The 14,176-nt window shown below is 46.6% G+C and overlaps 1 protein-coding gene across 8 annotated transcripts in view; it reads left to right on the forward strand.

The window, feature by feature from the left end:
* Window positions 1–270: 270 nt before the first annotated feature.
* Window positions 271–14,176, forward strand: part of Jakmip3 (Janus kinase and microtubule interacting protein 3) — a 75,838-nt gene continuing 61,932 nt past the window's right edge. For 6 of the 8 annotated variants that reach the window (XM_055608882.1, XM_055608881.1, XM_055608884.1 and 3 more), the window contains exon 1: window positions 301–501. In XM_055608882.1, the coding sequence (XP_055464857.1) occupies window positions 367–501 (135 nt within the window). In that variant the 5' untranslated portion in view covers window positions 301–366. Of the gene's footprint in view, window positions 502–14,176 lie in introns of all 8 variants that reach the window. The other 2 variants (XM_055608887.1, XM_055608888.1) reach the window with 1 other exon arrangement.

Raw genomic sequence — 14,176 nt, forward strand, 5'->3', positions numbered from 1 at the left:
AAAGGAACCAAAGATTAACATGTTCAATGCATGGGCCCCTGACTGAGGATACTGCACAGTGGCGGATGCCTGTGCTCAGTGTTGATTCTCAGTGAGCATAGTCAGGGCCGCATCTGGGATGAGAGTGAATGGGGAGTCATCCCTGCCCCTGCTCCAGCACCAAGGCCCTGAGCTCTAGGCTGGAGCCCCATGGCTGAGGGTCACTGTGGCATCTGGCCATGTATAATCTGCTAACTGTGGGTATGGTTTTCCCTCAGGTGAGTGAAAAAATGTAGCGGAGTGGCACCTGCCAGGAGCTTGGCTTGGATACCCTGGCCCAGACGGAGCAGCTGCCCCTGGGCGTCTTTCAGGCCATCCAGCCTCACCATGTCAAAGAAGGGCGCAGGCAGCCGGGCCAAGGGAGACAAAGCAGAGACACTTGCTGCCTTGCAGGCTGCCAACGAGGAGCTGCGAGCCAAGCTCACGGACATCCAGATCGAGCTGCAGCAGGAGAAAAGCAAGGTGGGCACTTAAGCCTCTGCCCCAGTTCCCCTGCCCTAAGCTCCTGCCCCAGGTCCCTTGCCCCAAGCTCCTGCTTCTGAATCCACATGATCCTCTGTAGAGGAGGATGTGGCCAGGTCTCTGCAGAGGTGCCCACTCCTTTATCCTGGTGGGAATCTCTGGGGAAGGGAATGGCAGGTGGAGAGACTGGGGAATCCAAAATCCAGTAGTAGTGCACATAGGGACCTCTGACCAATCCCTCCCACAGAGGGATTATGCCTTTGGGTCCTTGGGAGCCTTGTCAAGTAGCACAGTCCTGAGTTCTCCCTGAAGTGTTTGCAGTAGCCACGAACTAAACTGAATCAGTTGGTGTGAGTTCACATAAACTCAGAATTCAACAACTGCTTCACGAAGACAGCCATGTGCCGGCACTTAGCTGTGCATTGAAAACTAACCTACCCTCTGTGTGCATGCAGGAAAAGACGGACCAGAAGTTGAGCGCCTCTTACTGGGGATGAACTACACTTGTGGCCACACTTGTAGTCCCAGACATCTTGCTTGCCCTCCTCCAAAGCAATTTGTAGATAGGATAAGTGACTTGTTAAGGACCCAGCAACAGCAGGGCCTTCTGTTCTCCTGTAACAGGGCTCTTTTTTCAGATAAAGACTTTTGTGACGTAGAGGTCACCACGCAGAGCATTTCTGTCACATCCTCAGATGCCCACTGCAGCAGCACCACACGTGTTTTATGTGTGGTTTGTTAAAGCACAACCATCTCACCACATCCTGAGGGTACCTTCATCTGCTTATAGCATTTTGGCTGCTTCCAAGTTCCAGCAGCTCTGTCACTCATCTGGAACCAGAAGTCTAACAGAGCAGGCGCTCGCAAGATTGACAGCAGTAAGAAGTACCCCTGGGCCCGTGTGGACACAGAGGCCACTGCGGGGAAGGGTGGCTGCGGAGGGTGATCCCAGGATCCAGATGCGCCCAGAGTCTTCACGTGCCAATTAGTGGGAAGATGTGGGCACAGCACATCACAGGGACTTGCATCCTGGCTCCTCACCTGGGTCCTCTTCCAGCTCTCACCTGCGCTTTGCCTTTTCCCTTTACAACCCATTCAGTAAATGAAGGCACAGGTCGGATTTAGCCTTCAAGACTCCCCGGGACTGTAGCTTCTCTCAGCACTAGAAATAAGGCTGTAGGGAGCTGACAGGAATCCAATGGCCCCACCCACTTCTCACTCACCTGAGAGATTTGCCTAAGTCATTGTTTTAGTTATTTTCTTTGTTGCTGTCATCACAAAATACCCTAACAAAAACAACTTCAGGAAGGTTGGGCTTATTTTGTCCCACAGTTTGATGGTACAGTCCATCATGGTAGGGAAGGGGTGGAGGCAGTAGCTTGAGGCAGATGCTCTCACTGCATCCACAGACAGAAGCAGAGAGACAAAGGCTAGTTCGAAACCTACTTTCCCCCTTATTTATGCCAGACCCCAACACAAAATGGTGCCACTCAATTTTAGGATGGCTCTTCTAACCTAAACAAACTCAGTCTAGAAACTCCTTCACAGGCATGCAGGAAGTTCGTCTCTTACGTGAGTCTGGCTCCTGCCAAGCTGACAATATTATGTCAGTCATGGCCAACTAGGATGTAAAGAATGAAGTTGAATATTATAGTCACTAACAATGTTAGTTCTTAATCTCTCTTAGTCCATCCTCTCTAGGTCTCAAAAGTAAGATATTAATTCTAACTGTAAGACAAAACTAGCTATAGAACTGACATTTTTGTCTAGTTTTCAAGAGATTCTAATTGTTTCTGCTTCTGCTGGATAAGGAACACCAATATATGGCCAAGGGGAGCCCTCCTAGGCAGATAAACTTACCATCGAGCACCAAATGTGTTTGGAAGGCACATATATCCCTTTGAGCCACCTAGAATCCCACTGGGTCTGGTGGTCCCCATGTTTCCATGCTTCACTGGTGATCAGGGCAGCTAGACCTGTGCTCTGGGTTGGGACACAGGTAGGACACCCCAAAGAGTACTCTTAGAAGAGCCTGGCCTTCACAGCCTAAGGGAAAACCCAGATTCAGGCAAAAGGGCACAGCTATAGGTTATGTGAGATCCCTTCCACTGGGAATGCGATCTCGGTTTGGACCTAGCAACCAAACCTACAGCCTCTGAGTGTCTCCACTGTGGTCCTGGCCTAGTGCAGGCTCCTTTCTCTGCCTGGGAATTTTTGGTGCACTTGATGCTCTGCCACAGCAATTTTCTACTCCACAATGCCCAGGGCTAAGTGTGGAAGGAAGCCAACAGCTGCAGCAGCTAGAAGCGAAGCACCTCAGACTTCTCCAGCAACTGAGTTCTTGAGGAGTGTTGAGAATATTGTCAGTGGAGGGCGCCAATCAAACAAGACTCATGTAGTGGGGGCTGGGTAGTTCGGTAATGCTGACTGCTATCTGCTGCTTGCTGTCTGCACACTGGTGACGTTGAGAACCTATAAGGCTTATAAAGCCAGGTGCCTCCCTTAGCAGTCCTGATGCTACACTGAAGGCTGGGAAGTTCCTTGGGGTCCCACTGGCATTCAGTCTATGTAGGAAGGTTGAAGAAGCTGGATGCTGAGGTCAATAGAGAATGGCAGCAGCTGGGCTAGACACTCTCATCAGAAGTGAAGGCAGGCGGGCAGGCAACATTGCTTTGCCTCACACAGCCTTATATTTGGACTGTGTGGTGGTTTGCAGAATGGCCACCATAGGCTCATAGAGTTAAATGTTTGGACACCAGTAAGCGGTACTACTTGAAAGCTAGGCCCAGTGGCTCTGCTCTTCCTGCTGCCTGTGAATCTGGATATAGACCGTGTAGATCAGCTACTTCTCCAGCACCACGTCTGTCTGCATGCCACCATGCTCCCTGCCATGATGACAGTGGACTCTGAAACTGTAAGCCAGCCCTAATTAAATGCTTTTCTAAGAGTTGCCATGGTCACGCTGTCTCTCACACCAATAGAACAATAAGATAGATTGCCTGATAGAGTGTGCCACTTTTTGAAAAAAAAAAAAAAAAAAAAAAAAAAAAGTCTCACTATGTAGACTAGGCTGGGAGCCTAGAATTCACAAAGATCCATCTGCCTTTCTGTTTTCCAAGTGCCTAGATTGAAGGGCTGAGCCACCATACGGGCCACCACTAATTTTTAGGATTGTTTTTGAGACAGGGTTTCTTTGTGTAACAACTCTGGCTGTCCTGAAACTTGCTTTGTAGATCAGGCTAGCCTCTAACTCACAGAAATCTGCCTACTTCTGCCTCCCAAACGCTGGGATTTAAGGTGAGCACCACCAATGCCCAGCTCAAATAATAATTTTTAAGATTAAATGTTCTAACACACTACAATCCAAAAGATATACTCACTTGATACATACTGAGAGGTGATGGTAAGGATGTATTAAAAGTCTTTCCCCCATGATTAAGTCAGTACGTGTCTATATGAGCAGAGACTATGTACAATAGAAACTCTGTAATTCACAGTATGTGTGCCTTGCATCCAAGCCCCAGTCTTTTAGGCATCATTGTCTGGTTCTGAGAATGGCCGATGTACTGTATTGCTTAGAAAAAAAAATCTGCTTCTATTTGGGCCAGATGCAGTTTTAATTTTTAAATATTTCCTATAACCTCAGATACAGGGGGCAGATACATTGACAGATGGTTCAAAACACTGGTAGGCTACTGTGGGAGGGGCGGGGGAAGCTGTGGGCAGTTGGGAGGGTGGAGAGGATGGCAGCTAGTTCTCTGTTCCCTGGATGGACCAAGTTAGAGGTGTGAGTCTGCAGGTGAGCATGCATGCAGGATACGCCCCAGGTTTTGGCCTAAGCTGCTGAGAGAAGTCTGGGTAAGGAGTTCATAAGGGGATCCAGAGCTGTGTGTGGCGCCTTCAGGTGGTTGGCAGTGAGGGAAAACAAACAGGAAGGAAGGCACGTGGCATTGGCCTAGCTCTGGAACTTTCTTCTGGCTTTTGTTTTTAAGTCACGTGCCTGATAAGCACGGAACTTGAGCCTTTCCTCCCCTGACTGCGCTCAGTCATGGCTGATCTGTATTTTTGTCTGCACAGTCCCAGGTGGCTGCATCTTCACAGCAGTTGATGCCAATGTCTTGAACTTAAAAAGAGGGAAGCCGTTAGTGTTTCCCAGGGGGACTGTGTGCATACTATTCAGGGTATTAATGGTTCTGTGCTCACGGAGTGGGAAAAATATTCCCATAAGGAGCTTTGGAGATAGCTGGGGCTCAAAAAATAGGATTCTCCTTATCGCCTGGAGCCATAGCTCTTTCCGCCTAGAGCAGGCAACCTGGTTTTTCTGACCCTGTCAGGGGCCAGCCTTTTTCTGCACGTGTATCAGACAAGCCCACATGCTCAGCTATATGAGTGCAATCCTGTCTATTCTTCATCCACCGTGTTTCTCTGCAGCCATGTCTGATTTTCCCATTTTGCCCAGCCCTCATAATGAAAGAGAAAAACCTTTAAGTCTCTAGATCAGATACTATACCAGGGCTAAATTTTTCTTTTAATTATTATTTTTTTAATTTTGTACGTGTATGGATGTTTTATCTGCATGTATATCTGTGCATCACATGCATGACTGGTGCTCTTGGAGGTCCTGGAGCTAGTTACAGGTGAGCCAGCATGTGGGTGGTGGGCGTTGAACTCCAGTCCTATGGAGAAGCAGCCAACTGCTCTTAACGGCTTAGCCATCTCTCTAGCCCCACGGCTGGGATTTGAGACTGCTTCCTTCACTCCTTTTTGCTGTTGTTAGCATGACCTACAGTAAGAAGTATGCCTAGCTTGTGTTTGCAACACTTCACACACCTAGTTTCAAAGCGTTTGCCACCTAAACTCATGGCCCACTAATGCTATTGACCTGATTTCAGCAAACAGAAGTCACTAATCTATCTCTGGGGACAGTAGACAATGACCAGGAGCTCTGGAGAGCATTTTCCAAGGAACGCAAATGAAAGCACGGGTTTATATGTCACGATGTTCTAACGTGTCACTAGCTCTCAAATTCCCAGGTGGCTGGTTGGGGTTGACACCCTTAGAAGCTGCTGAAGACAGTGGAGCAGCTCCTCTGCTCTGCAGGTGACTCCACAGCAGGTACCAGGGCATGAGAGATGCTCTTGTGCCGTCATTACGGTGATTCCTGGGAATATCTGTAGAAGAACATTCACAGATGGGCACAAATCTAATCTCTAATCTGAGCTCCGCTGACAAGAGTGTAACAGTACACCGCTACCTCGTTATCCAGACCTTGGAGCTGGCTAACGAGTCCAGAGTATGTGTACATAATGCCCTGCCTTGGTGTTTCAGGATCTCAGGGGAAGGAATGTTTGCTGACGAGGAAACAGTTGCTATGTGGTTGAGGAGGCCTAGTAAGCACAGACAGGACATTTGTGCAGACGCCTCTCAAACTTGTTTGTTTAGAAGAACCTTTGCTTGTGCCGAGGTCATGGAGACACTTTTTTATGCTTTACCCTAGAAGTCATCCTTTGTTTGAGTGTATATGCAGTGTACATGCACGAATGCACGTATGGGAACACATATGTGTATGCGTGCGTGTGCATTCATCTGCATATATTGGACCAAGGTTGTTACCAAGTATCTTTCTCAATCACCCTCTGCCTTAGCTATCGTGGCAGATGCTCTCACTTGAACCCCGAGTTGACTGATGAAGCTAGTCTAGTTACCAAGCTTGCTCCTTGCTCCAGGGATTCTCTGTCATCCCACGCACTAGGATCACAAGTGGATTGCCTCTGGCACCACTCCAAGGAAGTGCATCTAGATTAGATACCATTCCCAAGATGAGCGCCATTTAGCCACTAGCTGAACCAGCCTCCATCATTGTGAGCTAGGGGTCTGTTTTCCCGGTGTCTGTGTGAGGTCAGTTCTGTTTCTAACTCTTCCATAGCCAGGCTTGATTTTGTAGTAGGTGTGTTCTTGTTTTGCTCTTTTTCTTAAGAGCTGCTTTAGGTCATCTTGGCTCTTTGTATTTCCATTCAAATTTTAGAAACTACTTGTTAATTTCTGTTTTCTTAAGCACCCCCATGAATTAGGTTGCATTGAATCTATCAGTCAGTTTGGGGAAAACTTGCTTGTTTTTAACATTGGGTATTTGGGTTTATGAAAATAACTGATTCTGTTTGTTTAACCCATTTGAACTTCAACAGGCTGTAGTTTTCAGCGCAGAGGTCCTGAGTGTGTTTCTTAGCATGTGTTTACAGGTGTTTGATCCCCTGATAATGGTACATTCTAGCATTGTCATTCCTAAGGACCTAGAAATACAGTTGATTTGGTCACATTTGAACTCCTTGTCCCTCATCACATCTATTCAACTGCTCTTTGAAAACACACATTTTGTCAGTAGGTGGGGGAACCACAAGCCAGTGAGGGGGGATGCCCCTGGTGAGAGCACAGGCCCCTGACAAGCAGGTGCACAAAAACATTAACAGTGGTGCTCCAATCCAATAGACAGCTTTTACACACAGTACACGCCCATCTGTCCAAATTAGAACCATCAACTAATCACAAAACACCGCCCTGAATCATCCTGCAGCCTAGCTGGGGATGCTCAGGGACTGTTCTAAAGAGCAGAGGCCACCCAAGGATACACACCCCTGGATGACCAGAGAGACATCTGAGCTCCTCCCCAGCTAATGGCCAGGCAAAGGCCTCAGCAAAAGCTACCAACATCTCTGTGGCTCATTTTGGACCTTTGCAGGGCCAAGCTTTGCATGACAGTTCTTTTCATTCTCTTCCAACCATCTCTGGTGAAATTAAAATAGACAGACCATGGGTGCAGACGCAGCAGATGGGCTCAGGTGTGTGTGTGTTCTGTTTGGTGTCTGCTCTTATAAGGGAATTAGTCCCCGGAGAATTGATCCGTAAAGATGACCTTGGATTCTGGAACACTCAGAGTTGAAGGCTAGCAGACTATTTTCATAAAAATTATTCAGAGAACATGTCCTTTCCAGCAAGAGGAAGCTAATTAAACATCACTTTGAGTTAAGGGTGTCGTCTGTCTAATTTAAAACCTCAAAACCTTCAAGTTGTCTAAAGGGTTCGCCAATATTGTTAACTATTTCGAGAGCCATGAATGCTTTTGCTACATGAGTACAGATGGCTGTTGCATCTATAAACAACTGTGCAAGGAGCACTTGAAGGATGAGATGTGGGTTCCTGGGGAGGGGCACCCTCTCTCAGGTGGGAGGGGGTCATTCCAAGCAAGTCCCAGCACACTGTCTGACACAGAGCCCCTGCAGCCTGCCCTGCACCTTTGGTTCTGAATAGCATCAGGTTCTCTCCAGTCCATACAGCAATTGCTAGAACTACATACTGCTTAGGATACATTTTTTCAGACTTATTTTTATGTGCGTAAATGTTTTGTCTGCAAACATGTATGATATGTGCCATGTACATGTGGTCCCCACAGAGATCAAATTAGGGTGTCAGATACCCTGGAACTAAAGTTATAGACAGTTGTGAGCTACCATATAGCTACTGGGAATTGAATTTGGATCCTCTGGAAGAATAGCCAGTGCTCTTAACCACTGAGCCATCCCTTTAGTCCTGTAAGGAGATCTTTCTAAGGCAAGTGAGCTTCAGCTTCCCCTTCCACCTAAAAGGGAGCATAAGGGGTACCAGTCCACAGTATGAAGCAGAGGCTGTGTGCTTACAACTCATGAAGCCAAAGGCCACTGGCCAGTGCTTGTGTTCTGGGAAGTGTTTGGTTTTTTTCTTACCTTTGGGGATGCATTTTTTCCCAAGGCTGTAAGTCTCAGGGAGACAAACTGAACCACTGGCCCACCATCCCTGAATTCTAATATGGAAGGATAAGTGTGTAAGAATTGGTAGGAAAGGGCTAAATTGGACAGCCGCTGACATGGAGATATGAGCACATACTATGAAGCTGCCATTTAATTTTTTTCAGACAAGGTAGATAATTGGGTTGGATTAGAAAGCCAGAAATTGGCCTGAGTCACATCTAGTAACTGCTGTGTAACCAGGGAGACAGGAAGCGAAAGGCGAGGTGCAGTGTAGTGGCCATGATTGGGGCCTAATTTCACAGTGTCAGTGAGGGTTTGGCTTCTGTAATTGGCTGAGGCTCAACCATTTGGCTACAAGAGACAATCTGTATTATGTTGCAGCCTGCTAGAACATCAAGCCAGGCCAAAGTTCACTGTATACATAGGTCCCTCTGGATCAAATGCTCTGTTTAAGGGTTTGTGGTGATTGTGTTAGAGTTGGTGTTTTGTTTTGTTTTAAGACAAGGTCTCTCTGTGTAACCCTGGCTGTCCTGGAACTCACTCTGTAGACCAGGATGGCCTTGAATTCAAAGATCTGCCTGCCTCTCAACTGCTGAGAGTAAAGGTTTGCAACACCGTCACCCAGCTACAGTTTGGTTTGTATTCTCGGAGCCTTCAAAGTATCTGTAAACACAAGAAAACCCTGTGGAGGGGCCTGGAGATATGCTCAGAGGTTAAGAATACCCATGTCAGGTGGCTCACAACTGCCTACAACTCCAGCTCCGGGAATCCAGTGCCCTCTTCTGACACCTGCAAGTGCTCATACCCAGGGATGCATGTACATGCATGTATACATACATAAATAAAAATAAAATATTTTTAAAAACACGGAAAGCAGATTTAGTCTAGATGCTCAACAGTAAGAGAAGAGGCTACCAGACATGTGATGGAATATTAACAAGCCGTTTCTAAAATAGAAGCAGTTTCCAAATGATTTTTCTTTAGCTGGTCACAGTGAATGTTTTGATTGGGGAAGAGGGAAAGAAACACACAGGATGAAACATCAATGGCGCTTATTTCCGGGAAGTGTGATTTAGGACCATTTATTGCCAGATCGGGCGGGAATGTGACCTTCATGGCCAAGCGTGTCTCTGGCCTTGCCACTCCCTCAGCTGCCATCCACCTACTGGGGGCTCACAGAATCCTAGTCTCTGAATCTTGTTTATGCCCCCAGGAAATAAGGGGTGAAACACATAGTTGTGATCTACCTGGAGATGAGGCAGTTTCTTAGCCAGTCATTCTGGAATGCTGAGCTGACCTGAGCCATAGCCCCACAGAGCGATGATTTGGTGAGAAAATGAGCAGCACCAGACAGATGGAGAGAGGTGTCCACGAGTGTAAAGTGCCAAGGGAGCCTAGCGGGTCTACTATCAGGAAAGGGGCTCTGTTGTGGTAGCCAAGCATCTTTTAAATGGGATTCTTTTAAAAGATAGCCATGGTGGTAACTGCCTGTAATACTGGCAGTTATTTACAATGGAATCAAAAGACATCAAGAAAACTGGGTAAGACAGGACATAACCTCAAGTTATGTGTAACTAATGTCAGGACTCATGAATTAGAAACAAAATTTTAGAAATATAGATCTAGAAGGAACATGAACATATAAGCCCAGCAAATAATACTGAGGAAGCTGAGGCAGGAGGCCAGCCTGGGCTACATAATGAGACTCTGCCTCAAAATTATATACACAGGTACATATATATGTGTGTGTGCATTATGTGTGTATGTATATAAAATTTATATACATGTGTAAAATATTTTTAAAAAAATAAAAACAAAGGGCTGTGTGGAGCACACCCTGGCAGTTTTTCCAGCCTGCACTGGAGAGACATGAGGAAAATGACCCCAGAAATGGCAGGTGAGAAGCTCAGCCCTGAGCAGTTGGACATTTGGGAATTTTCCAGTTAGCTCTTGTCTTGCCCCCTGGGGTGTATTGAGGAGGTGGTTACATGGCTTACAACTGCTGCCACACCGTAGAAAAGTAAGAGAGAAAATTCCATAACACTCTGTGTGGTGTGGGACACAACTCTGTAGGGGGAAATGCTGGGGTAAGGGTAGAGGTGTAGGTGGGGATGGATTCAAATGTCAAATGACCACTGGAGAATCTCAGATCACATCCAGGAGGAGAAAGGGAATGAGAGACAAAGAACTGATCCCACAGATAGTGAAAGCCCGGCACAGAAACTCACACTCATGAGGAAGAAACTATGAAGGTTATTTACAATGGACCTGAAAGACATCAAGAGAACTGGGTTAAGACAGGACATAAATCCAAGTTAGAAAAAAAAAATGCATAACCTGAAAGGTCAAGACTCATGAAGAGAAAGAAAATTTTAGAAGTATAGATCCACAAGGAACAGGAACATATGAGCCCAACAAATAATACTTTTTGAGAAGCTGAAGGTGAGACCGAGAGAAAAATATAAACAAAATGAAGAGAAAGCTTAAATGAAAATAGGTAGCTACCAAAGATAAACAAAGTAGAGGTCCCTGAAGATGATGGGGACATAAAAAGAAAATACAGAAACATGCCACTTAACGAAAAATATACCAAAAAGGTCTTCCAAAAGGAAACTAGGGGCCTCCGAGACGGCCTAGAGGGCAAGAGCGCTTGCCAGCAAGACGCAACCCAGAACCCACACAGCAGAGAGAACCAACTTCTACAAATTGTCACTTGACCTCCATACTTGCAATATAGCCTGTGCCCCCCCCCAAAGAAATGAATAAATGTAATTGTAAACTTAATTGATTTAATTTTTTGTATGTACATGTGTTTGTTTGAGTTTTTATGTACCATGTATGTACAAGAGCTGGTAGAAGAGGGTATTGGAGTTCCTAGGCAGTTGTGAGCCTCCGTATGGGTGCCAGGACTCCAACCTGGGCCTTTGGCAAGGGTAGTGAGTTCTCCTAACTTTTGAGTCACAAAAAAAGTTTAAAAAAGGGAAACTGCTTATTGAAAGAGCATCTGTGCAACCAACCAGACCAGCAACCCCAGAGTGTACACTGGCAACATGAAGGAAACCGTAGGGGCCCATGCACACTGTGCATGAAGGAAAGGAGACAAAACGATGATCGTGGGACAGCTGAGAGCAACCATGAATGAACAGATGAATGGGCAGCAAGCGCAAGGTGAGGAGTTTGGTAAAGCCTGCCTCCAGTCTCAGAGGGGACGTAATGCAAGAATTCAGGTGGCATCTTCCTATGGCTGCCCCAAGAACTCTTCAGAGATGGAAGTGGACAGAGACACCAATGAGGCCGTGAGCATGGGACCCAGAGCCCTTCTATGAGTTAGACCCCAGGGAAGATGAAGGCACTGAGGACACCTGTGACTTGTGCTTAGGGCAGCCTGGCAGGGTTGATCTGTGTAAATTCATTGGGAATTAGGGAGTATTTTGAGATTTAGAAAATACTTTGAGATTCCTCAGGGGGAGGAAAAAAAAAACAAACAACAAATCAAAGTAGGAAGGGTAAACACGTTGGAATAGCCATGTTGCTGGCCGTGCAACCACACAGAGGACCTGGGGGCATACAGAAAGTGCAGGAACACCATCCATTCATGGTTATCACACTCAGTGCTGTCAGTATCAAAATGGCTGAGTCCTGAAACAGTTGTCTGTATATTGTTGAGTGTGGGGAATGAGGGATCACATCACCTCCCGATTGCTTGAGAACAAAAATGCTCAGTGTGAAAGATTCAGAGATTCAGCTGTGGGCAGGGCGTCAGGCAGAGGCTCTGTGGTCCTGACTTTGAACTCAATGTTGATGTGAACTTGCAAGATTATATATCTATCTATGATAGATTATATATCTATCTATGTCTACATCTATCTATTTATGTACATACATGCATACATACGTACATACATACATACATAGGCTATGACTTGTCCCCGGAAAGGACAAGTCAACCCTTATAGCAGTTGACCTATCCAGAAGGAGTGAGGAGTTCTAGGGCCATGGCTGTGACCTTGAAATATCACTTTCTATGAAAACTAAAAACAGTCACAGCAACTAGAGATAAGCAAAACAAACCTGGATTACACCACATCCCACACTGTGAGAGAACTGTGAGGGTCTCAACGAGAGGATTCAAGAGGCTCCTGAAGAGGTGTTCACTGGTCACAAATGGGACAGACACTCCAAGAGATTTGCAAAGAACGGAAGCCCATCAAGTATGCTTGAATCCAAATGCTCCTCAGAAAACAGTTAGTTGGTACTCCAAGGTTGGCAGGGAGCCAGTTTATTATCTCACAACTAAGTAATTAGAGGAAACAATCAATTATTTATCTTGCTTTCCCACCACAACCAAACAGCAGCTGAAGGAGGTGAAGTGAAGAAAATCCCCTCCCATTGCATCCTTTGGATCTTACTGAAAGACCAGCAGCATCAGCAGGAAAGAAAAAGCCATGCATGAGAGTCCAGGGGCAACCCTCCTCCTGGTCCTGGTAGGCATTGGTGGCCGCCCTGTGTCTGAGAAGGCTTTAGCATTTCTCACAACAGCTAACAACCCTAATGCTAGTCTCAGCCTTCTGTGAGATTCAAGTGTCTGTGATGATTGATTTTGTCATGAAGTTGGCTAGGCTGAGAGACACATGCATCACCTCTGGGCATGTCTGTGAGGGTGTCCAAAGTCAGATGGTGTGAGGAACAGCAGCTAGGAAGAAAACAACTTCTCTAAATATGGATGGCAAAACCCAATAGTCTTTGGGGGTCACTGGAAAAAAAATGGAAGGCAGAAGGCGGCCATCTTCAGCCACTGGCCACCATGAGGTCATTCACTTTCCTCCCCACACACAGGCCCGGAAGCAGTGGAGTCAAGTGACCATGAATGAAACCCCTGGCACTGTGAGCTAAGGTGACCCTTCCTCCCCAGCTTGTCTGTCTTTAGTCAGCCTCCCCGAATTCCAGAAGAGCTAGCTACCCTTTGTGTTGAGCCTTGCGTCTCCGTAGCATCATTTTTCCAAGGCACAGAGGAGTCTCCTGGGAACCTCCAGAGAATAACTCCTGCCCAGATTCCATGGCTGTCCCTGGATGGGTGTCCCTCTCTGCCACATGCTTTGTCGGAAGCTAGTGGCCCAGTCTGAGGGCACTGTGGGTGCTTTGGGAGGGGCAGGAGTGGAGACGGCTTCTGGTGGTTGGCTGGGTTTTAGCCAAGCCTTCCACGCATGTGCACAATTAAAGGGTTTGGTCCATGGGCAGGAGGACCGGAGGCAAAGATGAGATGCAGCCTCATCCCACCTCAGGCTGTCAGGCTTACACTGTTCTCCGCTCTGACACAGAATGCGCTCATTTTCTCTTTGCTCATTCCCCATTCTGCTGAGAGAACAGAGCCAAGAGCCAGGTTCTAGGTCCATGGATACTGGTGTTGGTTCTGGTCTACCATGTCCCTCGCAGGACTCGATGCACCCCACAGGGCCCAACCCACGGGGGAATTTAGCTATCTCTGCTCCACCCAGCCGTTCTCCCCTCCTTCTTTTAAACATATGGAGTGTTCTGGAATAAGCCAGAGGATCCATGGAAAAAGAGAAGGGCTTTCTTCAAAGAATTCAGAAACACCATGTGGTGGCTTATACCTGTATTCTCACCGCATTTGGTAGGCTGAAGCAGGAAGATTTCTGTGAGCTCGAGGCTATTGGATGGTATACTGTGAGCTCTGAGCAAACCTCAACTACAGTGTGAGACATTGTCTCAAAAACCCAAACCAACAAAAATCCTAAATAAATAAGCAAATGATTCTCTGCATTTTCTTTTTTCATATCTGAGATTGCATTCAAACTGGAAAAGGAGGCTCACAGTAAGCAGGGCTGGCTGGTGCTTTTGTGCTCTAGTTTGCAGTAATGGTCTGTTTAGCAGAG

Source organism: Psammomys obesus, unplaced genomic scaffold, assembly GCF_907164565.1.
Source record: "Psammomys obesus unplaced genomic scaffold, mPsaObe1.curated_primary_1811, whole genome shotgun sequence".
Lineage (NCBI taxonomy): Eukaryota > Metazoa > Chordata > Mammalia > Rodentia > Muridae > Psammomys > Psammomys obesus.